The 27,922-nt window shown below is 34.3% G+C and overlaps 2 protein-coding genes across 2 annotated transcripts; both read right to left on the bottom strand.

Annotated features, from left to right (window-relative positions):
* Positions 1-3,141: 3,141 nt before the first annotated feature.
* Positions 3,142-4,661, bottom strand: LOC142616260 (uncharacterized). Its single transcript, XM_075789142.1, has 2 exons — positions 4,324-4,661; positions 3,142-3,649 (listed from the first exon to the last, which is right to left on the bottom strand). The coding sequence occupies exons 1-2, from the start codon at positions 4,659-4,661 to the stop codon at positions 3,142-3,144; spliced, it is 846 nt and encodes a 281-aa protein (XP_075645257.1).
* Positions 4,662-25,240: 20,579 nt separating this feature from the next.
* On the bottom strand, positions 25,241-27,922 carry LOC142616259 (uncharacterized). The gene is made up of 8 exons (XM_075789141.1): positions 27,549-27,922; positions 27,288-27,447; positions 27,071-27,204; positions 26,634-26,855; positions 26,402-26,494; positions 26,201-26,308; positions 25,661-26,088; positions 25,241-25,479 (listed from the first exon to the last, which is right to left on the bottom strand). Exons 1-7 carry the CDS (start codon positions 27,801-27,803, stop codon positions 25,672-25,674), a joined length of 1,389 nt encoding a protein of 462 aa, XP_075645256.1. The 5' UTR covers positions 27,804-27,922; the 3' UTR covers positions 25,241-25,479; positions 25,661-25,671.

The following is a 27,922-nucleotide window of genomic DNA, read 5'->3' as shown; positions in this document are numbered from 1 at the left end:
ATAAAATATTCATAGTAGCACAAAGTCATGGATGTAGACTGCCACCTTGTAGATTACTACATCTTATCCTTGAGTACCCGATTTAATCCTTTAAGTTATTCATCATATATTTATGAAATCCAATTTCATAAATATATACTCTAGTAACTATTTACTAAAGTAGTTAGGCTTAACATTCTAAATAACAAACCCATTAAACTTATCTTAAGAGAATATTTTGTATCTTTGTTAAGAAACTATGAATTCCATCTTGATAATATATATTCTATCAACATTAAATGTGGTTGCTCAACATATTAAGGTTTTGACCGTTACTCTAGATCTCACTCCTGGTATATCAAAGCAACCTACACCTTATGATCAAGTCCATTATTCTCTCAGGATTAAGAGTTCATGCAAATATAAGTCGTGAGTTAATTATTCATTTGACAATTGTTAGAAGAATAATAAATCTCACACCGGTCCAGTTCAATATGTTTTAACTCTTAAAACATATCAACATATCAACTAGAAATCTCCATTTCCATGATCAAGACAAATCATCTTAGTTGATATGTTATAGTCTTCGCAGATGAAATGCCCAATTTCATCACCGACTACGAACTAAAATTCTGAGTTTACAAAGAACTTGTGATTTATATTTTCTGTGACTTTTCACATAAATCACATACTATGCATCTTATGGACTATATGATAATGTCCCAATATTCATGTTACCATTATTTTTAGATAACAACAAAACAATTTTATTAAACACAACATTAAGTCATACATAATAAAATACATAGCATCATACAATAGGATTTAAGGGCACACATCCTAACATAAAACTTGAAAACACTGACAGAAAAAACCCGTTTTTTGAAGAATATAATGAACAAGAAAGAAATAATTTAAGAACCAAATATTATGAAATGATGACAGACTTGCAGACACACTTTAGTTTCTTTGACTTTTTGGACTATCATAACAAAAAGATAAATGTAATAGAGAAAATATTGTCATGGATGCAGACAGAAAATTATGAAAAGGTGTACCAAACTTATCCACCCTTTGAATCAGTTATACTGAATCAAAGTAGCGGAGTCCAAGTTTTGGCTACTCCTATTAAAAAACCTAGTCTAAGTGATGACAATAAAAACCTAGATAGTATTATTCAGCAGAATAATTATACTAATATATATTTGAAATCAATTGGTCAAAAGCTACAAGACATAAAAGATAGAATAACAACCCCTTCCAACTCCATAAAAAAAGAAAATTCATCCAACACCCTTTTGTTTATCCCTTATGAAATACCTCCTCATCTTAGATCACCTTTAAAAAGACCCATGACAGAAAAAATTGATAACTTGATGAAATAAATAAGAAGTCAGATTTAATGAAATTGGAATCCCAAAAAGACATAGACCCACTAAAAAACAAAGACATGAAGTTAAATACAATAGGAAGAACTGAGTCTTTAGAGGATGAAGAATTAGAAGATAATCAATTGACAGATTTATCAGACATAGATAATTTAGAATCACAATTCATAGATAAATTACAAATTAATAAATTAACTTTAGTATCTTCATCGCAAGATCGCAAAAAAGGAAGAATTGAAGAAATATACCCCAAAAAGAATTGGTATCCTAAACCTACTCCCCCTGATTTACAATTTGAAGAAAGATATACTTTTGTTAATTCATCTTATTCGCTAGATTTAATTTATGAATGGAATATTGATGGAATGTCTAAATATGAAATAATAAACCTTTTACATGAAATGACCTTACTCACTAATGTTTATAAGAATCATGGAAAACATGACCACCAGATAGCTCACTAATTGTCACCGGTTTTACTGGCCAACTGAAAGGTTGGTGGGATCACTATTTAAATAATGATGACAAAAATGAAATATTGACCGCTGTTAAAAGAGAAACAAATGGAAGCGTTATAATGATAGACAGACAGCCTTCACAAGATGCAATTAATACTTTAATTTTTACTATAACTAAACACTTTGTTGGAGATCCTAATCAATATATAGAAAGAGCTTTAGATGTTTTAATTAATTTAATATGTCCATAACTTTCAGACTTTAGATGGTACAAAGATGTTTTTATTTCGAAAGTTCTAAGTAGAAATGATTGTCAACAATCATACTGTAAAGAAAAATTTATTGTTGGTTTACCTTATTTCTTTGCTTAAAAAGTTAGACTTGATATAGCTAATAATGACGGAACAATAGACTATCCTAGTTTAACTTATGGTGACATAATATCCTCAATTAATAAAACTGGTCTATGGCTTTGTAATGATCTAAGACTAAAAAATTAGGTAGATAATGAAAAAAGATATGCTAAAAAGGAGCTAGGAACTTTTTGTGAACAATATGGCTTTGATCCGTTAATTGCTCCCTCTAGGAAAAGAAGAAAAGAAAAGAAAGATGTTGACAGATATAGATACAATAATAGAAGAGATAATAAAGGTAGGACTAAAGAAAAGAAAGAAGACTCTAAAAGAAAGAAACATGATAGACATAGGGAAAGTGACATTACTTGCTTCAAATGTGGTAAAAAGGGACATATTGGTAAATACTGTAACTTTCAAAGAAAGATAAACAAACTTGACATATCAAGAAAGTTAAAGGATAAATTTATGAGTATAATAGAACTGACAGATAGTGATGAAACAGATAATGAAATTCACCCAATAGATAATTGTTTTTTTTTTAGAATTCCCCCAATCCGGGGATAATTTATTCAACATTCAAATCTTTGGATACAAGATTCAGAACAAAAGGAGGAACATCCTCCAACCAAACATGTAAAGGAAAAAGACATTCTAGCCTCTCTAACTAAAGCATGGGCTACACTATTACCTTGCCGCCTTACATGAGAGACTGAATAAGTTTGGTCTTGATTAGCACTGACTTGTTGGACTAGATTTCTTCTACTGAAACTCAACGAGGATTGACAAGGTGAATCTGTAAACCTTATGAATCGGGGGTATTATCTTCCTTCAACCTCGGCTTGTTGTGGCGCTGCCATACTACCCATGCTACTATTGCAAATTTGTCTAGTTCTCTAGTCTCTTCAGTAATGAAACAGACCAGATCACACATGGAGTTCATCCTTGGATTTTTTGTCCTAGCTACTGCAAATAGGTCTTCCCAAACATCTCGAACACAATCACAGAGGTTATCATCCACAAGCACTGATCACAGAGGTTATCATCCACAATCTTCCTTTTATGCAGTCCCGCCTTAGTAGGAAGTGCACTAAAGCAAGCTCGCCATAAGAAGACTTTCACCTTATTTGGCACTTTAAGATGCCAAATACTTTTCCAAAATTTCTTGACCCCCTCCACTGTAGACCCCAATGGTGCACCTGCTGCCTTGGCTTCGCATAATAATTGGTAACCTGATCTGATGGAACAGGACCCAGTTCTACATTTTATCCATAACACGCAATTTGCCTGACTTGTAATACAAATTGGGATGCCTTTGATCAGTTGAGCCTCAAAAGGTAAGAACATAGCATCCACTAAATGTTCATTCCAACCAGCTCCACCCGGATCCATTAGCATACTCACTGCCCACTTAACAGTAACATTATTTGAGGGTGAAATCACCTTAGCTGGTTCATCCCTAAGCAGCCACCTTTCCCCCAAAAATTTTTATTTGCTTCCCATCCCCAACTCTCCATAGCATACTCGATTCAATTAGTGGGATTGCTTTTATAATGCTTTGCCAAGCATATGAACCCAATGAAGGTTTAGCATCCAAGACCGAACCGTTAGGAAAATATTTGGAGCTAAAAACTCGATAGAACAAGGATGTATGATCTGTCAATAACCTCCAAACTTGCTTCACCAACATCACCTCATTAAATTTTTCCAAATCCTTAAATCCCATCCCACCCAAAGTCTTTGATTTACACAAAGTCTCCCAATCCTTCCCATGGATTTTACGTTAATCTCCCTGCTGTCCCCACCAGAATTTTCTAATCAATTTCTCTATATCTTGAATGAGTCCCTTTAGAAGCTTGAAACAACTCATAGCAAAAGTAGGCAAGACTTCCTTACCCGCTTGAGATAAAAGTCTCGCTTTCCACCCTTGTAGCTTATTCCACACCCTTTCTTTAATGTAATTGAGACTCTCTTTCTTATTTTGAACCACCATAGCTGGTAATCCTAAGTACTTCTCATACTCCCTAACCTCATATACTCCCAAGAATTCCACCAACTTTGCCCTTCGTTCTTCCGTAGTAGCCTTGCCAAAAAACACTGTAGTTTTTTTCTCTATTTAATTTTTGTCCCAAAGCTTGTTTATACAGCTGTAATAGTTGAAGAATTACTTCCAAATCACCCCTTGAAGCATGGCAGAACAGTAATGTATCATCATCAAAGAACAAATGGCTGATTCTTGGACCATTTCGATATAAGGAGAATCCTCTAATCATCCCAAATCTGGCTGCATGTTGTAGTTGCTGATTTAGAGCTTCTGAACATATCAAAAATAGGTATGAGGAAAGCGGATCACCCTGCCTAATTCCTCTTGTAGGCCGAATATTTCCTCTTGTCACACCATTTACCAAAACTTGATAGGAAGCAGACCCCACACAAGCCATGATCAAATCCACCCACCTACTAGAAAATCCCATCTTCCTCATGGTTAACTACAAGTATCGCCATTCAACCCTATCATACACCTTGCTTATATTAAGTTTGAGAGCCATAAAGCCTCCTTTTTTTGACTTCTGATTCATCATATGATGTAGGGTCTCAAAAGCTACAAGGATGTTATCCGAGATTGCCTTATCAGATTGGAAGGCACTCTGAGATTATGAAATAATAAGAGGTAGTACACTCCTCATCTTGTTGGCAATCACCTTTGAAACAAGCTTGTAAACAATGTTACATAGAGAAATAGGCCAGAATTCATAAACTTTGGAAGGGCTTTTTACCTTGGGGATTAAAGTGATGAATGTCTTATTAAGAGAGGTAAGAATGACTCCCGTGGATAGGAAACTCAACACCGCCTCAGTCACATCGTCTCCAATTACATGCCAATATTGTTGAAAGAATAGTGGAGGTAACCCATTCGATCTTGGCATTTTCAAAGGTTCCATTTGCTTCAAGGCCACTACCACTTCTTCTCTTGTGAAGTCAGCCAAGAGTTTAGCGTTTAACTCCTCTGTGATGGTGCATGGAATATGAGTAACAACCTCCTCTATCATGGACGGGTTGGATAAGGTGAAAAGCTGCTGGTAATAGTCCACCAAAATGCTTGAAATACCCTTTTCATCACTACACAACACTCCATTTGAGTCCTCCACATTGTCAATCCGATTTCTCCTAAATCTATGTGATACTCGGCTATGAAAGTACCTTGTATTATTATGACCTTCTTGTAGCCACAAGGATCTAGATCTTTGCTTCCATATTTGTTCCTCCCTCACTAAGAGTTTGGAAATTTCTTTTTTCAACCTTAAAACCCGAGCATAGCAGCCTCCCCTTATTGCTTCAGCTTCGGCTAGCCCCAACAACTCCTTCTTTTCCTTTAATTTATGTGTCACATTACCAAAGGCAACCTTACTCCACCACTTTAGATTTCTATGACACCGATTCACTTTCATTTCTAGTCTGTTTATAGCACTTCCTTGAAAATCATAAGCCCATGCATCTTCCACCACTTCCTTACATCCCTTATCCTCCATCCACATTTACTCAAACCGCCATGGTTTATTAATCCTCCTTGGTATGCCCGCTAAATAAATCATGAGGGGCTTGTGATCAGAAGAACCACACTCTAGATGGACCACCTTAGATGCTGGAAATATATTCATCCATTCCACCGTACCCACTGCTTTATCCAACCTTTCCCACACCGTGTGCCCCTCCCTATGACCATTACACCAAGTGAATTTATTCCCGCTAAACCTGAGATCCTGAAATCCACATTCATCGAGTACATCTCTAAACTCCTCCATTTGTTTGCTCGATATCAACCTACCTCCTAGCTTCTCATGAGCCCTAGTTATTTCATTGAAATCTCCAGCACATTGCCAAGGCAAAAAGTGTTTTGATTTTAATCTCTGTAGAGTAGCCCAGGAGATGTGATGGTTTCTTGTGTCGGGTTCGCCATAAAACCCTGTGAACCTCCATTCATCATCCTTACCCTTATTTATGATAGCATCAATATGATTCGGCGAGAAGGTATCAACCGAGAAGTCTACATCTTTTTTCCACATGACAGCAACCCCACCACCTCTCCCCTTTCTTGAAAATTCTAACAAGCCGTTAAATTTGAATTTATCTTTGATAAAAAGTAGCCTAGCTTTATCCAGCCATGTCTCGGCTAAAAACACGACTGAAGGACCTTGAGCTCGAATAAAGTCACCAAACTCTTGCTCTATCTGGGTGTTCCCAAGCCCCCAACAGTTCCAGCTTAAGAGATTCATTGTTGTTGGCGGGGCTGCTTTGCAGCCTCCGCCAATGATGAATGTGTAATATGATCATAGAGAGAAACCACTCTTTTCTTCCTTGGTAACTCACTACAATCCTCCTCACAGAGTCTCTTTGTCCTTGTCGAACCTAAACACATCATAACTCCATTGTGATTGTGTTATTGGTTCTATCTAGTGCATTAATGATAACACCCCCAATATTCTGAGTGATTAGGACACTTACCAGCTCAGCTTCATTAACACATGGCTGTTGACTCAGATTCAGACTCACCACATTCTCAGCGTGATTCTCATAAGGAAATCCCACCTCAGCATGCATGCCCTATTTTGACTTCCACTGTGTTACATGATCAGTGCTAGCATTATACTCCATAATTGAATCCTTATCAAATCTTGATCCTGAAATACTACTATTTCCAAACTTATTTAACTCAATATCAATTTCCGTAATTCTCTCCTCAAATTCCTCCCTGGACTTACGGGTTTTTCCAAACTCTCGCCCATGATTCTCTCCTCAAAATCAGGAACCAATCCCCTGACAATACTCCCTTTTCGAAAAAACTCGCCTTTCTCAGCTGCTAGCTGCACCACCATTGGAGATTTCTACGAGTCCAACACCACCTCTAGATTCAGACTTGGACCTTTATTGTTCGCCTGCTGCCTCTCCTTCTTCCTTTCCTCATAAAACCCTGGAACTTTTATCACCGAACTATGTCCATTAACAAACGGTTGAACATGGATCCAAGGCCCATATGCTTGCTCTTCCTTCTTCAGTTAACCTTCACTGTCAAGCTATAGTTCATAGTCCCTGTCCACATGACTTAAGCACCCACACCACTAACAAATGTTTGGTAATCTTTCATACTTAAAAGAAACCCACCCCTGTTCTCCCTGTGATGAAGAGAGACGTCGCCCTTGACACAGAGGTTTATTGATATCAATAAGGACCCTAACCCTCATGAAACTCCCTCCATCCATCTGAGAATCATCATTCACACTGCATACCGAACCCACAACAGCACAAAGATCTTCAGCCACCTTTCAGTTTAGGGATCTCACCGGGATATCGTGGACTTGAACCCAAATTGGAATCTTATCAAAGTTTAACACCTTGATTGGAACTCCTCTCTCATACCACTACATCACCACCAGGTGTTTATCAAAACTCCATGGTGCATTATTCATAATATTCTTTGCTTCCTCCCTACTGTCGAATACAAACAGTAAAACATGATCTTTCGCTCTTCTTACCTCGACCCCTTCACAGATCGCCACAAAGGGCTAAAATTTTTTATTATTGCCTCCATACTTAAAGCCCTTTTTGTAAGGAACTTCACAGCCAATATACATTCAGTTGTTGAATTCTCATCCGGAAGCTCTAGGTTTTTGTCTTCTCTATCATTTAGTGAAAGTTTCTGCCAATGCTCGGAAAAACTATCCATCTCAGGATCACTTCACACCTAGCACTTCTCCACTCCTCTAGAGCAAATAAAAAGAAAAAGAGATAGTCCTCCAAAATCCTCCAAGCAAAATACATTTACTTGAGGTACAAAACAATCCTCATACTAGGAATGACAATTCTACAACCTAAGGGAAGTTTCCCTGGGTTCCAGAGAGAGCTTCCTTAGTGACAGAGAAACCCAAAAAGTTATCAGTACAAGAAGACAAGAAGGATAAAAATACCAGATAGATAATTGTGATTTCACCTCATCATCATCATCATCTACAGATGTTTCTTCACATGATGGAAAGGTTAAATTATGTGATTGTAATAATCCTGATAATTGTTATTGTAAAAGAAAACTAAAAAAAGTGTCTTAAAAAAACAAGAAGACATAATAATGAATTTGATAGATAGACTTCCGGATCTATAGTATAAAAAAGATTATTTATCCAAATTAAAAGAATCTTTAACTCAAACCGACATATTTGAAATAGACCTAAAAATTATAAGTGAACTTATAATTTTGCTGAGATTAGTGGTTGATTTAAACCCAATAAACCTATAATAGTGACAGATCTACAGACAGATATTAATAATCTAAAAAATGAACCGAAAGAATTAAGATCAAAAAATTTCATTTTAAAAGGCGTGGTTGAACAGATAGCTGCACAGTTGATTAGCATAAAAGATAGAATTAAATATTGTAATGAACCCTTGAAAGACTTCGCTCTCATTGATAAACATAATTACACTGGTGAAAGTTCTCATAAAGATGATTATAAAGATGATTTTTCTAAATATAATTGATAGAATGATATTCCAGAAATAGTATACTGAAATAACTCTAGTTGTTCATAAAGAATTCTCATTAACAGTTATTGCCCTTGTTGATTCAAGTGCTGATATGAATTGCATTCAATAAGGATTAATACTTTCCAAGTATTATGAATCAACAACAGACAGATTAGCTCAGGCTAATAGTGATAGACTTAAAACAAGTAATAAAAAAACAAAGGCTTACATATATAATAATGGAATCAATTTCAAAACACCTTTCTTCTTAACAGATAAGTTGTCCTCTAAAGTTATTCTAGGAAAGTCTTTGTTTTTGCCATACTTTATCCATTTTCTATGACAGACCATGGAATATATACTCATATTTTTGAGACAAAAATATTCTTTAAGTGCATCCTACCCCCTGTCCCTAAAGATATACAACTATTAAAAGAAATTTCCATATTTAAAGATATGTGCATTGATGAAATTGTGCCATCAACAAAAAGTGTTATAAACCTAGTGGCAGATGATGCTATAATCTCTACTCAGCAGCAGTAGCACTTAAGTATATACATATTATTTTCAAAAAGAAAGATTTTCCAAAAGTTTCTTTGAAAGTCTGTTTCCAGAAAGATATTTTGCCAACTAAAAGACTTTACTCAAAAGTTCTTCACAGATCTTTTCTAAAATATCAGTGTCCCCCTCAGTTAAAGACAGCCTTTGACAGCCTTCTACATGAACTCCCTCAGTAGCATTTGCTCAAGTTCAAACTTAATTATTTGCATGAAGACCTTTAATTAAGGTGTACTTGCACATATTAGTTAATTTTAAATTAACGGTCAATTGCCTGGCAAGCAAGATAGCCATTCTAAGTCTAATTAAAACTTTAGACTGCACTTTGCCAAAACAAAAATCTTCAATGAAGATTTCCAATAGAGCATGAAGGCGTCTCAGTTGAGACAATATCCCTTTAAGTGGTAATAAAGACCAGAATATTCAGAAGACTAGATAAATTTTCTTACAAATCTTCTAAACAGATTTGTATGTAGACAAACCATCCAAACAAATCTAGAAAGATATTTTGACAGATTACTTTCAGATTACTATTCACCAACATGCGTGAATATCGTCCAGACAAGTCCAAGACAATCAAGATAGATACAGACAGATGTTCATATCATAATTCACTATTGTCACTAGTGTTTACAATGATGCGTAAAAAGAAGATTCCCAGACAGATTACTGCTTATCAATAGTAAAAAGCTATTTCTACAAGGTTCCATAAGTTTCTACCGATAGTTTAACTTGAGTTAACTTTACCTACTCAGGTTACTTTTGAAGACTTACCATGGTTCACTTCATCTATAAAAGAGACAGACTCCGAAGATTGAAGAAAGGTCCAAAAAATTAGAGAATTGAGGTCCAATTTTGAGGTCCAGTTTAGAGGTCGAAAATTACAAGTTCAAAAAATTAGAGAATAGAGGTTCAAAGCTTAGAAAGAAGATAGCTCTCTCTCCCTTAGAAAGACTCTTATAATCCTTCCTCTCTTGTAATCCTATAACTCTTCCCTTGAAACAGATAATCTTGTAACCCTTTAAACAGATTTTACTTTGTAATCCTGTAACTCTTCAGACAGTGTTTATTTTCAAAGCTTGTATCAAAGACAATCATTTTTAGTTTTAATAAAAGACAGAATTTTTTATTCAAGTAAGATTTTACTAGTTTCTGTTTTCATATTCCATATTCCATTTTAACCTTATTTTGAATATATCTATTTTGCTATTTTCTTCTTTATCATCTATTTTATCATTGTTTATGCTTCCATATTATTGATGTGCTCTCTCCTAGGTAGATAATATCTCTTAGGATAGTGACCTTTTTTAAGAGAATAATATTCTTTCGGGGCTGGCAAAATGAATGTCTTTTCCTACATTATTAATTTTAGTTCCTTCAACTGTCTGTAGAAAGGGGTAAAGCAAAGCCATAAAGGGAATTCCTACAATAATTTTAGAAGAAAGGTCTTTTATTAAAACAAAAACTTTTTCAAAACATATCCCGTCATTACATGTATGAACATTAATTATGAGTTTTTCTCCATTGGATGACTTTTCATAATACTTTAAAGGTACTAGTCCTTCTTGTATACAATTCATTTCAGCACCTGAGTCTATTAAAGCAATTTGTATCAAAGAGAACTCTTTATGGATTACTAAAGTAATTTCTGAGTGCCATTTTTGAAAAATTACTCTATCAATTAAACTCATGAAATTTTGTCTATTGCTATCATCTAATAAAGGGGGGGGGGGTCTGTCATGGGTTTAGAAATTTCTTTTAAATTCAATATTTCTGCAATATTTTGTTTATTTATGTCTGTGGAATTATCTTCTTTAATTTCTTGTTTTACCATTTTTGCTTCTGTCATTAAGTCTTGTCAAGTTACTGATTCTGTATCATTCTTATCTGGCTTTAATTTTGTCTTTTGTTTCTTTTCTTTCTTAGCATTTTCCATTTCCTTTTTAGCTTGTTTTCCACATTCCGTAACATGATGTCCATATTTCCTACTCTTAATACAAGCAATAGGAAAGTCTATAGAATCTTTTAATTTTAATAAATAGTCTTTCTTATCTTTTAGGTGGTTGGGTAAATTATCTATCAATTTCATTATTGTGTCTTTTTGTTTCCTTTTCCTATTATTAACTTTAGTGGGTTGGTTGATTTTAATTCTGTTTTCTTTACTTGGTCTATCTCTTATTGTGTGACGTTAAATATTTCCATTATTTCATTTATTATATTTTTGTCAAATTCTAATTTACTTATTTGTTTTATATTTTTATTATGTCTGTCACATTGTTTTTTAGTATGCCCACATTTTTTACATCTATGACAAATAGTATTTCTAGTGTGTCTGTCATTTTTCTTATTATCTGATAACTTAGTAGTATTTAAAACTGTTATATCATTTTGCTTAGGGTATTAGCATTTTGTCTTTCAATTATTTCTTCTACTATGCCTTTCTTTATCAATCCTTTTTCTTTGTCTTCATCCATTATGTCTAGCTTCTTCTTATGCACTATATCTATAGAACTACTTTCTTTCTTTTTAGTCAGAGTTTCCTTTAATTTCTTCAAACCTTTTTTCTCAAAGTCTTTTTTTATTATCTTTATATGTTATAGCTATAGGTATTTCGATTGCTTTTAGTTCTCTATCATCTTTTCTACTATTTCTTTCATTATGCCACCAATTATCTGTCATGGTTTTTGTCAAAGATGATCTTTGATGGGGTTCAAATCCTCTTTCTTTTTCTAAAAGTGAGTTTAAAACTTTTATTCTTTCATAGAGGTCCAAAAAACTATCAGTTTTCTTTTCTGGAACGGATCTTTCAACAGCTTCTAAAGATTCTAGTTTCCTATTATTGTTGGTTGATTTTATCTCCTATTGATGTACTCCAATTATTAATGTTATTATTATAGTTATAATTCTCATCAATATCACTATCGGAATCAAAATTTGTTTCATAATCTATATTATCATTATACCAATTACTGTCTATATCTCTCAAGCTATAACCTTCATCATAATCTATATCATCATAGTCTATGTTTCTAATTAGTGTGTGCCTAACCTAAGTGTGATCAAATAAACAGATGATGAACTGATAAACATATTTATTCTATTTCCAAGCAATTAATAATTACTGGCAGAACTATTACTAACCACTAGTATCCTTGCTATCGGGACCACATCCTCGGGAAACTCCATTACGGGACCACCCAAATAAAGTAATTTCTAAATGCCATTTTTGAAAAATTACTCTATCAATTAAACTCAAGAAATTCTGTCTATTGCTATCATCTTTTTCTAATGAATGGAGGTTTGTCATGGGTTTAGAAATTTCTTTTAAATTCACTATTTTTGTAATATTTTGTTCATCTATGTTTGTGGACTTATCTTCTTTAATTTCTTGTTTTATTATTTTTGCTTTTGTCATTGAGTCTTGTAGAGTTACTGGTTTTGTACCTATCTTATCTTGCTTTATTTTTTCCTTTTCTTTCTTAGCCTTTTTTTTTTTTTTTTTTTTTTTTCCGCATTCTGTAACATGGTGTTCATATTTTTTACATTAGATGCAAGCTACAAGTATATCCATAGAATCTTTCAATTTAAGTAAATAGTTTTTTTGTCTTTTAGGTGACTAGGTAAATTATCTATCAATTTCATTATTATGTCTTTTTTTTTTCTTTTATTAATTTTGAGTGGGTTGGCTAATTTTAATTTTAATTCTTCCTTTTTCATTACTTGGTCTATCTCGTTTTGCTTAACATTAACTATTTCCATTAATTCATTTACAATGTCTTTTTCAAACTCTAATTTACTTATACGTCTTACATTTTTATTATGTCTGTCACATTGTTTTTTAGTATGCCCATATTCTTTACATTTATTGTTAGGATGTGTGCTTTTAAATCCTATTGTATAATGCTATGTATGACATTATGTATGACTTAATGTTGCTTTTAATAAAGTTGTTTTATTATTATATAAAATAATGGTAACATGAATATTGAGACATCATCATATAGTCCATGAGATGCATAGTATGTGATTTATATGATTTAGTCACAAAAGATATAAGTTACAAGTTCTTTGTAAACTCAGAATTTATAGTTCGTAGTCGGTGATAAAATTGGGTATTTCATCTGCAAAGACTATAACGTATCAACTAAGATTATTTGTTTTGATCATGGAAGTGGTGATTTCTAGTTGATATGTTTTAAGAATTAGGACATATTAAATTGGGCCACTGTGAGATTTATTATTCTCCTAATGACTGTCAAATGAATAATAAATCTCACAACTTCTATTTGCATGAATTCTTAATCCTGAGAGAATAATGGACTTGATCATGACGTGTAGGTTGCTTTTGTTAGGATTAGTGCCCTTAAATCCTATTATATGATGCTATGTATGATATTATGTATGACATTATGTATGACATGATGTATGACTTAATATTGTGATTGATAAAGTTATTTTATTATTATCTAAAATAATGGTAACATGAATATGGGACATTATCATATAGTTCATGAGATGCATTGTATGTGATTTATGTGAAAAGTCACAGAAGATGTAAATCACAAGTTCTTTGTAAACTCAGAATTTATAGTTCGTAGTCGGTGATGAAATTGGGCATTTCATCTGCGAAGACTATAACATGTCAACTAAGATGATTTGTCTTGATCATAGAAGTGGAAACTTCTAGTTGATATGTTGATATGTTTTAAGAGTTAAAACATATTGAACAGGACCGCTGTGAGATTTATTATTCTTCTAACGACTGTCAAATGAATAATAAATCTCACGACTTCTATTTGCATGAACTCTTAATCTTGAGAGAATAATGGACTTGATCATGAAGTGTAGGTTGCTTTGATATATCAGGAGTGAGATCTGAAGTGATAGTCAAAACCTCAGTATGTTGGGCAGCCACATTTAGTGTTGATGGAACATATATTCTCAAGATGGAATTCATAGTCTCTTGATGGAGATATAAAATATTCCCTTGAGATAAGTTTAATAGTTTCAGTTATTCAGAGAGTTAGGCCTAACCACTTTAGTAAGAAATTACTAAAGTATATATTTATGAAATTGGATTTCATAAATATATAATGAATAACTTTAAAGAATTAAACCGGGTACTCAAGGATAAGATGTAGTAATTTACAAAGTGGCAGTCTACATTTATGACTTTGTATTACTACGGATATTTTATGAAGGTTACGTGTATAATAAAGCCTTGGGATATAATTTATTAATAAGGCCTAGAGTGCAATTATATTTATATAGTGGTATTAAATATAATTAATGGTAACTTTGGACTTGTCAAGAGTTGACGGAAAAGCCCAAGGCCCATTGGAGCTAGTGTCTTATTGGTCCCTTTTGGTCCCACTTCATGCCACACACTAAAGCCCAATTGGAAAGGCCCAATAGGACAACCCAATTAGATAATCAGTTAGTTATAAAGGGAGAAACATACAGAATTTTTATTAGATGAGATTAGAAAAGAAAAAGAAACGGTGTGTGAGAGAGTGTGAAACACACTTTCTTTCTCCCTTTGAAAAACTGATTGAATTTTAGAATTTAAGAAAACCATTATCTTTGTGCTTCAATTTTCTGCATCATATAGATATATTGAAGAGGATATTGTTGTTGAATCTCAATAACTGTCATGTGCGAACCTTAATTGCACTGCTTGGATTCCTTTTTTGCACGGTTTGGCTGGCATGTAAATTGCTTATAAAGAATTCATGCGATCATTATATTATATAATGTACGGATTCAAGCATTCATCTTGCACGGCTTTGAGTGTAATGCATTGCTTGGACTATTAATGCATCAATTGGCTTATTGTACGGTTATATGAGTTTGTAAGAGCATTCACAGCAGTGGAGCTAAATAGCTATATTGCTATTTTAGCTCCACTCAAACCCCAAAAACCATCCTGCAGCAGTGGAGGCAAAGCTAAAAAAATTTAGCTTTGCGCTACAGTGCTCATGTATCAATACATGAGCACTGTAGCTGAGAGTTATAAAAAAAAAAGAATTTTTTATTCGGCCTCTCTCTCTCTCTCTCTCTCTCTCTTTCAGTCACTCTTGCACTGAAGCTTTCAACTCTCATCTCCTCTTTCAACTCTCTCAACTCACTCAAGCTCACCGCCGCCGGCCCGTCACCGACCCACGCCGTCCGAAGCTCTCAACTCTCTCAAGCTCACCGTCGCCGAGACCCACGCCGTCCTCTCTCAAGCTCACCGTCGCCGAGACCCACGCCGTCCGAAGCTCTCAACACTCTCAAGCTCACCGTCGCCGAGACCCACGCCGTCCTCTCTCAAGCTCACCGTCGCCGAGACCCACGCCGTCCGAAGCTCTCAACTCTCTCAAGCTCACCGTCGCCGAGACCCACCAGCTGAGACCCACCGTCACCGACCCACCGCCGAGCAACCCTCTCAACCTCAGACCCACTCCGTCCCAAGCTCTCAAACCCACACCGTCATCGACCCTCCAAGCCGCCGATTAGCTCAGACCCACGCCGCCGATCCTTATGAGTTTGATCTGGGTTTTTGGTTGAGCTCACCGCCGATCTTTTATCACCGTGCCTCTCTCTGTCTCTCATTCACTTTCAGAAAGAAAAGTTCAGAGGATTGAAGAAATGAAACAAACAAAGAGGAAAAAAAAAATACGGGTATTTGGGTGAAACCAACAAATAAGATAAATAAGAAAAATAAAATAAAGAATAATAAGAAATTAAAATTAAGTAATGTTTTATAATATTTTTGTAATAAATTTTAAGCGGTAGATTATTACTATTTAATATTGGTGAGAAAAAAATAATTTTTTTGATGGTGGCGGTTGCAGTGGTGGTGGCAGTTGCAATGGCGGTGATGGTAGTGACAGTGGTGATGACAGTGGCTGTGATTGTTGTTTATTGTAGATAATATATTATTCTATTACGTGGCGGCGGTGGCGGCGGTGACAGTGGGCGGCGGTAGTGATTGCGGTGGCGGTGGAAGAGTCGGTGGCAGTGGTGGTAGTGGTAGTGATAGTGGTTGGTTGTGATTGTTATTTATTGTAATGAATATATTATTTTATTGTAGTAGATATATTATTTTATTGTGAAGTTTATATTATTTTATTGTATTGAAAGTTAAAATAGATCCACTGCTGCAGCATGTTTTGTAAAATGTATAGGTAAAATAGATAAAGTAACTTTTTGTGAAGCTAAAAAGCTAAATTTTTAGCTCCACTGCTGTAGATGCTCTAATGTAACTGCTATTTGCCTGAGCCATTTATTGCACTAGGTAGACTTTCTTGCACCTTTTGGCCATAGAAAGATCTTTTGGTATTAATTGTCTTGATGGCCCACGGTTGAATTGTTTTTCATGCAACGTTTGGCTTGGAATGGAAGCCTTGATGTCCAATTTGTTTGCATTTATATACAAGGATTCTAACATTCTGACATATATATATATATAGTATAATATAATAATCATATATATTATAATATATTATAGTTTTATAATATATGAATTTATATTACGTTATATATATATAATGTAATAAATATATATTACATATATTAATTTGTATATTATATTATATATAATATAATATGGATTTTTATATGTAATAAAGGGTTTTTTATTACGTTATATATATTTATATATTTTAATGCTAGTTTAATGAAATTTATTCCTAATTAGATTAGGATTATTTTTTTCAACGTGTCTAGCATTATTATGGTTCTTGACCTTAAAAACCTTTAATTTAAAATATCTAGTGGGAGAGAGATACAAGGGTTGAGTCTCATGGCCTCCATTGTTGGTTCATAGTAGTGTGAAATAGATACTTTGTCTTTGCCTCGAGCTTAGCATTCCATGCGGAGAATATTTATTTCATGGTCCTACAAGTTTGAATTTCCTGGTTTATAGTGGTTTGATAAACACCTTGTCTTAGCTTCAAGCTTTGCATTCCATGCGGAGGGTGTTTTATCATGGTACTACAAAATAAGCCTGTTAAAGGGATGAAATGTGGTTACACATGATTCTAGACAATGGTATACACTAGACTAAGTATTATAGTATCCTCTATGCTGAGTTCTTACTATTATTACTTAGAGGCTAAATGTAAAACGGCATATTATTAGTATTTGATAAGAGTTATCATGATAGCACTAATAATGAGAATAGTTCTCAATCAATCATAGTATTTTATGTTCACTCTATGCCGAGGGATATTAAATATAAGATTGGGTTGTCGTTGCATATATATTATTTTATGGTTTTATTAAGGTTCCATATTATATGCTTTTATGCTAAATTGATAATGTCCAATTTTCTTATTATATTCATGTTTATTATTTTCAGATTTTGTCATGACATCATTTAGCCCACTTGTTTCTATTCTTAACCAAAACAAACTGACTGGATCCAACTATGTTGATTGGAAAAGAAATTTGGACATTGTTCTTACTGCTGAAGAGCACAAATATGTGCTTACTCAACCATGTCCTAACTTTCCTTCATTAGATGCTCCTCTTGAGGAAAAACAATGATATGATCGTTGGCAGAAATCTAATGAGATGGCCAAGTGCTACATCCTAGCATCTATCTCAAATGTTCTACAGCATCAAATGCAGGATGTAGAACTTGCTTTGGACATAATGCATAGTCTGAAGGAGATGTTTGGTGAGCAAGGCCGTTCTGCAAGGCAAGAAACCATGAGGCAAATTTATAATACCAAAATGGCTGCAGGAAGTTCAGTGAGGGAGCATTGTCTTAGGATGATTGCTAATCTGAACACATTAGAAGTTTTAGGTGCCGACATTGATGGAGAATCCCAAGTGGATATGATACTGCAGTCACTACCAGAATCATTCAAGGAATTCAGACTCAATTATAATATGAACAAAAAAATTTATTCTTTGTCTGAATTAATGAATGAGTTAGTGGCGGTGGAAGGCATCCTTGGTACTTCTAGTGTTGAAGCCAATGTGGGTAAAGCTTCTACTTCTCAACCTAAGTCGAAAGGCAAGGGTAAGAAGAAGAAGAAGAAGGACTTCACTAAGAAAGATGGTAAACAAATTGCCTTAGGGGTTGCCAACAAAGGAAAGAAAACCAAAGGAAAGTGTTTCCATTGTGGTGAGAAAGGACATTGGAAGAGGAATTGTCCAACATTCAAGGCTGCCAAGAATAAAGGTATGAAAAGTTCATTTCTTCTTGAAATATGTTTGGTACAGAATCCAACAGATTCCTGGCGTGTGGATTCAGGTTGTACTAATCATATCTGCAATTCTTTGCAGGGGTTCCAGGAGACCAGAAAGAAAGTTGAATGAGGGAGAACTATTTCTAACTTTGGCTGATGGGAGCAAGATTCCGGTTGAAGCTGTTGGAGTGTTTAATTTGTGTTTTAAGTCTAGAGTTTTAATATTGGAAGACTGTTTGTATGTACCTAATGTTCGTAGGAATTTAATTTCTGCAACTTACTTAGGTAAACATGGATATTGTGTTATCCTGAAAGACAATGTTGTAATAAAGAAGGATAAAGTGTTTATCTGTTCTGGAAATATTGTGGATGGTTTTTTATATTTTAACTCCTGATAAGCATGAATTATACAATTCTAAATTAGATAGTAACTCTCATGTGAAATCATTAAAGAGAAAGTTTCCTTCTACTAGTGATGCATATCTATGGTACTTACGTTTAGGTCATATTAATTCAAGTAGGATTCAAAGACTAATCAAAGATGGACTTTTACAGCCCATGGACTTTGATGGTTTTCCAGTTTGCGAATCTTGTTTGGAAGGTAAGATGACCAAACGACCTTTTAATGCAAAAGGTAGAAGAGCGCAAGATTTGCTAGAACTAGTACATTCAGATGTATGTGGTCCCATGTCAATCCAAGCAAGAGGTGGCTATGAGTATTTCATTACTTTCACTGATGATTACTCTAGATTTGGTTATGTGTACCTAATGAAACGGAAGTCCGAAGCCTTTGAAAAGTTCAAAGAGTTTAGGGCTGAAGTTGAGAATCAATTAGGTAAACACATAAAGGCCATTCGATCTGATCGAGGTGGCGAATACCTTCTTGGTGATTTTAAGGATTACTTGACTGAAAATGGGATTATATCCCAATTGACTGCACCTGGAACTCCACAACAAAATGGTGTAGCAGAAAGAAGGAATAAGACTCTTTTAGATATGGTTAGGTCCATGTTGAGTTATTCGACTCTACCAATTTCTTTTTGGGGATATGCCTTAAATACTGCAATGTATCTTCTGAATTTAGTACCTTCGAAGTCTATTCCTAAAACACCTGTAGAGTTGTGGAATGGGCGTAAGCCTAGTATGAGACATCTCCACATTTGGGGTTGTCCAGCACATGTGTTGAAAGGAAAGTCTGACAAGTTACAGTCTAAAACAGAAGTGGTATTTTTTGTAGGGTATCCAAAAGGAACAGTTGGAGGTTTATTCTATGGTCATAAGGATAATAAAGTGTTTGTTAGCACAAATGCCAAATTCTTGGAAAATGACTATGTGAATAATTTTACTCCTAGAAGTAGAGTTGTCTTGGTTGAAATGAATGAGCCTGTAGTTGAACAACCAATGGATGAAACTAGGGATGATGTGGCTGTATTAGATACACCACAAGATACTACTCATGAGATGTCTAGTACACAGGTGCCTCGTCGTAGTGGGAGAATTGTTCGGCCTCCTATAAGATTCATAAGTTTGGGAGAAACTTATGAGGCTATCTCAGAAGAGGCTGAATTGGATCCTTACACTTATGATGAAGCTATGAGTGATATAGATGCACATCATTGGGTCCAAGCTATGAAATCTGAATTGGATTCTATGGATTCGAATCATGTATGGGATCTGGTAAAGGCGCCTAACGGGATTAAACCCGTTGGTTGCAAATGGGTTTACAAGAGGAAGAGAGGGATAGATGGAAAGGTTGAAACCTTTAAAGCAAGACTAGTGGCGAAAGGGTATACACAAAAGGAAGGTATTGATTATGATGAAACTTTTTCGCCAGTAGCCATGCTTAAATCTATCAGAATTCTCTTATCCATTGCTGCTCATTATGATTATGAGATTTGGCAGATGGATGTCAAGACTGCATTTCTTAATGGCAATCTTGAAGAAGAAATATACATGTTGCAACCAGAAGGTTTCATAGCAAAGAACCAAGAGCATATGGTATGCAAGTTGAATAGGTCCATTTATGGACTTAAACAAGCATCTAGGTCATGGAACATCAGATTTGATCAAGCAATCAAGTCATTTGGTTTTGAACAAAATCTTGATGAACCATGTGTGTACAAAAGACATCGAGACAAAGTAGTAATGTTCCTAGTACTTTATGTTGATGATATTCTACTCATTGGGAATGACGTAGGGGTAATGTCATCGGTTAAAGTTTGGTTGTCAAGCCAATTTGATATGAAGGACTTGGGTGAGGCTAACTTTATTCTAGGGATCAAGCTTTGGCGTGATCACAAGAATAAGATGTTAGGCTTATCACAAGCTGGATATATAGATAAGGTCTTAGAACGGTTTAGCATGCAAAACTTTAAGAAAGGATTGCTTCCTTTTAGACATGGAGTTCCTCTATCTGATGACCAAAGACCTAAGACTCAAAAGGAAGAAAATATGATGAGACAAGTTCCTTATGCTTCTGCAGTGGGAAGTCTCATGTATGCCATGCTTTGTACTAGACCAGATATTTGTTATTCAGTTGGCATGGTCAGCCGATATCAATCAAATCCAGGACCAAAACATTGGCAAGCTGTAAAGCATATTCTCAAGTATCTTAGGAGAACGGAGAACGAGAGATTATATGCTTGTTTACCATAGTGAGGATTTGATTCCCATTGGCTATACAGATTCAGATTTTCAATCAGATCTAGATTTCAGAAAATCCACTTCAGGATGTGTTTTCACCTTGGGAGGTGGAGCCATAAGTTGGAGGAGTGTTAAGCAATCTTGTATTGCGGACTCCACCATGGAAGCCGAGTACATTGCTGCTTGTGAAGCAGCAAAGGAGGCTGTTTGGCTCAAGAAATTCCTTTCTGATCTTGGTGTTGTGAGAATGGAGCAAGTTCCCATCACATTATTTTGTGACAATAGTGGAGCGGTTGCACAATCCAAAAATCCAAGGAATCATAAGAAAGGAAAGCACATTGAGAGGAAGTACCACATCATTCAAGACATTGTTGCTTGTGGAGATGTTATGGTAGCAAAGATTGAAAGTGCAAATAATCTAGCAGATCCCTTTACCAAAGCCTTGCCTCAAAGGACTTTCGAGTCACATTTGGAAGGAATGGGAGTTAGATTAGTGCACAATAGTCTTTAGGGTAAGTGGGAGATTGTTAGGATTAGTGCCCTCAAATCCTACTGTATGATACTATGTATGATATTATGTATGACATGATGTATGACTTAATATTGTGATTGATAAAGTTATTTTATTATTATCTAAAATAATAGTAACATGAATATGGGACATTATCATATAGTCCATGAGATGCATTGTATGTGATTTATGTGAAAAGTCACAGAAGATGTAAATCACAAGTTCTTTGTAAACTTAGAATTTATAGTTCGTAGTCGGTGATGAAATTGGGCATTTCATCTGCTAAGACTATAACATGTCAACTAAGATGATTTGTCTTGATCATGGAAGTGGAAACTTCTAGTTGATATGTTAATATGTTTTAAGAGTTAAAACATATTGAACAGGACTGCTGTGAGATTTATTATTCTTCTAACGACTGTCAAATGAATAATAAATCTCACGATTTCTATTTGCATGAACTCTTAATCCTGAGAGAATAATGGACCTGATCATGAAGTGTAGGTTGCTTTGATATATCAGGAGTGAGATCTGAAGTGATGGTCAAAACCTCAGTATGTTGGGCAGCCACATTTAGTGTTGATGGAACATATATTCTCAAGATGGAATTCATAGTCTCTTGATGGAGATATAAAATATTCCCTTGAGATAAGTTTAATAGTTTCAGTTATTCAGAGAGTTAGGCCTAACCACTTTAGTAAGAAATTACTAAAGTATATATTTATGAAATTGGATTTCATAAATATATAATGAATAACTTTAAAGAATTAAACTGGGTACTCAAGGATAAGATGTAGTAATTTACAAAGTGACAGTCTACATTTATGACTTTGTATTACTACGGATATTTTATAAAGGGGTTACGTGTATAATAAAGTCTTGGGATATAATTTATTAATAAGGTCTAGAGTGCAATTATATTTTATATAGTGGTATTAAATATAATTAATGGTAACTTTGGACTTGTCAAGAGTTGACGGAAAAGCCCAAGGCCCATTGGAGCTAGTGTCTTATTGGTCCCTTTTGGTCCCATTTCAAGCCACACACTAAAGCCCAATTGGAAAGGCCCAATAGGCCAACCCAATTAGATAATCAGTTAGTTATAAAGGGAGAAACATACAGAATTTTTATTAGATGAGATTAGAAAAGAAAAAGAAACGGTGTGTGAGAGAGTGTGAGACACACTTTCTTTCTCCCTTTGAAAAACTGATTGAGAGACCACACATCTTGGGCGTAAAGTGAATTTGGAGTGAAGATTAAAAGTGTTCTCAAGTGCTTCTAATCTTTGTTTTGAATTTCTCCACACCAAGGTACGCTATCTTGTTCTTAAATTCTGAAATTTAAATAGTGCACGTTATCAACCATGAATGAAATAGATCATAGTTCGTTGCTTCCGCTGTGTGTTTTGTATGAGATACAAAACCAGAATTTTTCCTTAAGCTTTGATATATCAGAAGTGAGATCTAAAGTGACGGCCAAAACCTCAATATGTTGGGCTACCACAGTTAGTGTTGATGGAACATATATTTTCAAGATGGAATTCATAGTCTCTTGATGGAGATATAAAATATTCCCTAGAGATAAGTTTAGTGGGTTCAGTTATTCAGAAAGTTAGGCCTAACCACTTTGGTACGAAATTACTAAAGTATATATTTATGAAATTGGATTTCATAAATGTATAATGAATAATTTTAAAGGATTAAACCGGGTACTCAAGGATTAAGATGTAGTAATATTCAAAGTGGTAGTCTATATTCATGACTTTGTATTACTACAAATATTTTATGAAGGGGTTGCATGTACAATAAAGTCTTGGGATATAATTTATTAATAAGGCCTAGAGTGCAATTATATTTTATATAGTGGTATTAAATATAATTAATGGTAACTTTGGACTTGTCAAGAGTTGACAGAAAAGCCCAAGGCCTATTGGAGCTAGTGTCTTATTGGTCCCTTTTGGTCCCACTCCAAGCCACACACTAAAACCCAATTGGAAAGGCCCAATAGGCTAGCCCAATTAGATAATCAATTAGTTATAAAGGGAGAAACATACAGGATTTTTATTAGTGATATAAGAAATAGTGTGTATGTGAGAGTGAGACACACTTTCACTCTCCCTTTGAAAACTGATTGAGAGACCACATATCTTGGGCATAAAATGGAATTGAAGTGAAGATTAAAAGTATTCCTGAGTACTTCAATCTTTGATTTTGAATTTCACCACACCAAGGTACGCTATCTTGTTCTTAAATTCTGAAATTTACATAATGCATGTTATCAATCATGAATGAAATAGATCCTTGTTTGTTGCTTCCGCTGTGTGTTTTTTATGAGATACAAAACCAGTTTTTCCAACATTTATGACAAATAATATTTCTAGTATGTCTGTCATTTTTCTCACTATCTTCTTTTTGTCTATAGGTGAATTCAAAATTTCTATCTTTTTATCTAATTCTGTCAAACTATCATTTTGGGTATATATGATGGATCTTTCAATTTCTTTTATTCTTTCATCTATTCTTTCTTTTAATCTATCATTATTATCATTTTTCTATCCTTTGTTGACTTTATCAAAACTATCACTATTATGTCTTTCTTTTTCTTTTTCCTTTTTTGACACGTGTTTGCCTATTTCTAACTTCTTAGTAGAGTTTCTTTTGGGTTGGTTAGCTTAATAGCACTATTACCTTGGCGTTCTATCATTTCTACCATTTCTTTTACTATACCTTTCTTTAATATTCCTTTATCTTCTATACGTGTTGTTCTTTCCATAATTGGGCCATCTTTCATGTTATTGCTTTTTTTTTTTTGTGTGTCTTTTTATGCCTTTTTCTTCTTGCATTATATCTATAAGACTTTCTTGCATTATTTCTATAAGACTTTCTTTCTTTTTTGTCTTTAAGTCTTCTTTCCTTAAGTCCTTTTCTTTGTCTTTATATGTTATAGATATAGGTCTGTCAGTTGCTTTTGGATTTTTTAGACTATTTATTATCATCACATATTAAGCTATCCTTTTTAGTATTCTTTATATCTATCAGATTCATTGATATGTCACTACAACAAAATGTATTTTTAGTGAGGAAAAAATTCGTCACTAAAAATCCAGTTTTTCGTCACTAAGAACCTTTAGCGACGAAATCGGACTTTTAGTGACGAAACTCATTTCGTCGCTGAAACCCCGTCGCTGAAAGTCCTAGCGACGAAAATTTTCGTCACTAAAAGTCTGATTTGTTTTAAAAAGAAAAAACTTTTAGCGACGAAAATATTTCGTCGCTAAATGTTTTCCTCGCTAAAAACACTATTTAGTGACGAAAAGATTTCGTCACTAAAAACACTTCAGTTTATTAAATCATATTTAGTGACGAATAATTTCGTCACTAAAACTATTTTCGGGTACATATAGCGACGAAAAAATTCGTCACTAAAACTATTTATAAGAAAATTCAAGGACATATAGTGACGAAAATTTTCGTCACTAAAACCATTTCTTACAAAATTTTGCTACAATTAGCGACGAAATATTTCGTCACTAAAACAATTTTTTGTTGCAATAATTGTGACGAAAAATTCGTCGCTAAAACTTATTTTCTGTTTTTATTTTTTTCCTAGCTTTGATATTAACATGTAACCTGTCATTACATTATTAAAACCTCAAATTTAAAAAACACATTTATAAAAAAAGATCTATACATTCCACAAGTAAAAAATAAAAGAAGCATCCACTTCAAACAACTTTCATACAATAAAAGTTTGCAATCCATACAATAACTCAAGATGTTTTATAATAATACAAAAAGTGTAGCATAATATAATTAGAACTAATGAAAGATGTCCTCATATGTCTTCAAGTAATGCCAAAAGTAAATCTTCTAAAAGCCACCAATAAGAAATCTGCACAAATATAAAAACAATACTACATTAAAATCATAAAGTAAAAACATAAACTATGTTATATGAAACATTTCTAACAATGCATTAAGAGTAGCCACACTAATGAATTAAAATCATAACTCCTAATTTATAAGTTGTAGAAAGCAAATATAGATTTTCAAATGTAATATAAAGTACTAACCAATAAGTGTTTTAACTTGAAGATGAACCACCCCCATAGGTAAGAGCATCATCATAACCCTTACTCCTCAAAAAGTTAAGAATATTCTGTTGAACCTCTTCTTGCTTAGCTCGTGCCTCTTGCTCCTTAGCTCGTGCCTCTTGCTCCCTAGCTCGCTCCCTAACTCGCTCCTCTTGGTCCCTAACTCGCTCCTCTTGGTCCCTAGCTCTTGCCTCTTTGAGCTCAATTATCTCATTTTCTAACCGTTGTATATACTCCACCGAGGAATTAGATGAAGCGGTAGTTACTAGAGAAGAAGATGGTCTCATGCCAAGTCCTTTTACAATACCGGACTTCTTCTTAAAAACCAAGTTTGAAATCTCCTCTTGTGTAAGGGGAATTGCATTAGGATCTTGACAATGATCCTCTTGCACTTTGAGAATAGTTTCCTATCATTTGAAAGAGAGAAAGAAACAAACAATCACAACATTAATACTACAAATGTTATAGCTTTACAAACATGATATAAATGGAATGATAGGGATGGAATGCTACACATACATATGTCACTTCATCCTCATGGTGTATCCACATATTTGTATTTGGATTGAAATGAACATCTTTGAAGATTTTTGCCAATTCAGGAACTTGACCGCCATTATTATTTGTCTGATTAATTAACATTCGAGGGTTAGATAGATATAGTTAATTAATCACAACATGTAATATATTGAGGTTTAAGAAAATGAAAAAAACATTCACCTCCTCATCAACCCTAACAGCAAGTGCCTTTGTCCCGCATCTATGTTTTCCTGAAGTTTTCTTCCTATTTTCAGAGTTCTTTCTTGATTTTTCCTAATTCAGAACATTCAAGATACTTATTAAATCATGAATAAAACAGTATACATTTACTTCATCTAAGTATTAAGTTAATCATTTGACAACATAGTATAGTAAACATTGAATAATAAAAATATACGCATTAATAATTTACCAGCCAATCCTTATTAGTCCATTTCCCATCAATGAGTCCAGTCCACTGCTCAAGTGTGGCATTCTTTGGCGGGTGGCTTCTTGCATAGTCAGCACCATGAGATTCTACAAGCTTTTTATAAGTTTGATGCAATTTATTAGAGTTGCAACTCAATAATCTTCCACATTTTGTATTTAATGCTTTTGTTACCAAGTTGGAATCTCCGTGTAGCTCAAACTGATCCTGTAAAATGAAGTGTATATGTATTATAATAATATTATTATCATGAATAAAATTTAATATGCTTAATGAAAACAAAGACAAGTTAGACGTTATCAATGTAAATTTACCGCTATATTTTGAAGCACCACATCTCTAGTAGCAACATCAACACTTTTCCAATTTTTCACATTGTAATTAGACAAATTACTTCTCACTTGTACGCCAATTTAATTGACCAGCTTACATGCATTCTTCCCAACAGGAGCATCGTACTCTTCAGCTATACGTACTGGCAGCTTACCACTTTTTTCAACAAGTGCCCGTACTGCTATACCTCGTGTTGTTCCACGGGTATTTCTGCTAGCCGATCCTATTTAAACATTATTAATGTTAAATTAAGTGAAGTATAATCTCAATAGTAAATTAAGTAAAATATAATCTCTATGTAATTACCAGTCGTGCTAGTTAATGCATCAGTAGCTTGTGCCTCTGCACTAGAAGAACTTTGGGCAAGAGGATTTGCCTCAGGAGGTGTTTCCGTAGATTGGACCGTAGATTGGACCACCGGAATAGATGCCTCACCTCGCGAGCGTGTAAGCCGTCCTGGTGCCATCTGTAACTAACAAACATACATTTAATGAAACAAGAAAGTCATTACAAATAATAGAACAAAATTATTATCATCTATTGTACCCTATGGAACATCTATTGTACCTTATGGATTATAGAATTAGATGACTCATCATCATTGTCATCGTCACCAATAGGTGGTACATAATCATCATCTACCATAACACTAGCTCTACTTCTTTTCCCTTTTGCACAATTGGACTGAGCAGAATCCTTTAGAGAAGTTGAGATGTGCTTCAATCCCAAAGCATCAATTCTCTCTTGGTTTTGCCTCATTCTATCCAATCTTGCCATCTCATACCTTGGTATATTATGAGCGTATTTGGCCTTTTTGGGCATTTTTTGAAACTATGTATTGACATGAAAGATAAGTACAATTGCTACTAACTTAATATCATAGTCTACACCATTATCCATATCAAGCAATTCACAAGTACAAAATTTGAATACAATTACTA

Source organism: Castanea sativa, chromosome 11 (genome assembly GCF_040712315.1).
Source record: "Castanea sativa cultivar Marrone di Chiusa Pesio chromosome 11, ASM4071231v1".
Classification (NCBI taxonomy): Eukaryota; Viridiplantae; Streptophyta; class Magnoliopsida; order Fagales; family Fagaceae; genus Castanea; species Castanea sativa.
The sequence above is the reverse complement of the archived record's forward strand: the minus strand, read 5'-3'. Positions and strand labels throughout refer to the sequence as shown.

Excerpts from the sequence above, each read along its gene's own strand:
- LOC142616260 (XM_075789142.1), bottom strand. The coding sequence starts at position 4,661 with ATGAGGAAGATGGGATTTTCTAGTAGGTGGGTGGATTTGATCATGGCT. Across the intron at positions 3,650-4,323 it reads ATTCTTCAACTATTACAGCT|GTGGCTGCTTAGGGATGAAC; the intron begins GTATAAACAAGC and ends TTTGGGGGAAAG.
- LOC142616259 (XM_075789141.1), bottom strand. The coding sequence starts at position 27,803 with ATGCCCAAAAAGGCCAAATACGCTCATAATATACCAAGGTATGAGATG. Across the intron at positions 27,205-27,287 it reads TGCATTAACTAGCACGACTG|GATCGGCTAGCAGAAATACC; the intron begins GTAATTACATAG and ends ATGTTTAAATAG. Across the intron at positions 26,309-26,401 it reads CTGTTAGGGTTGATGAGGAG|ACAAATAATAATGGCGGTCA; the intron begins GTGAATGTTTTT and ends TTAATTAATCAG.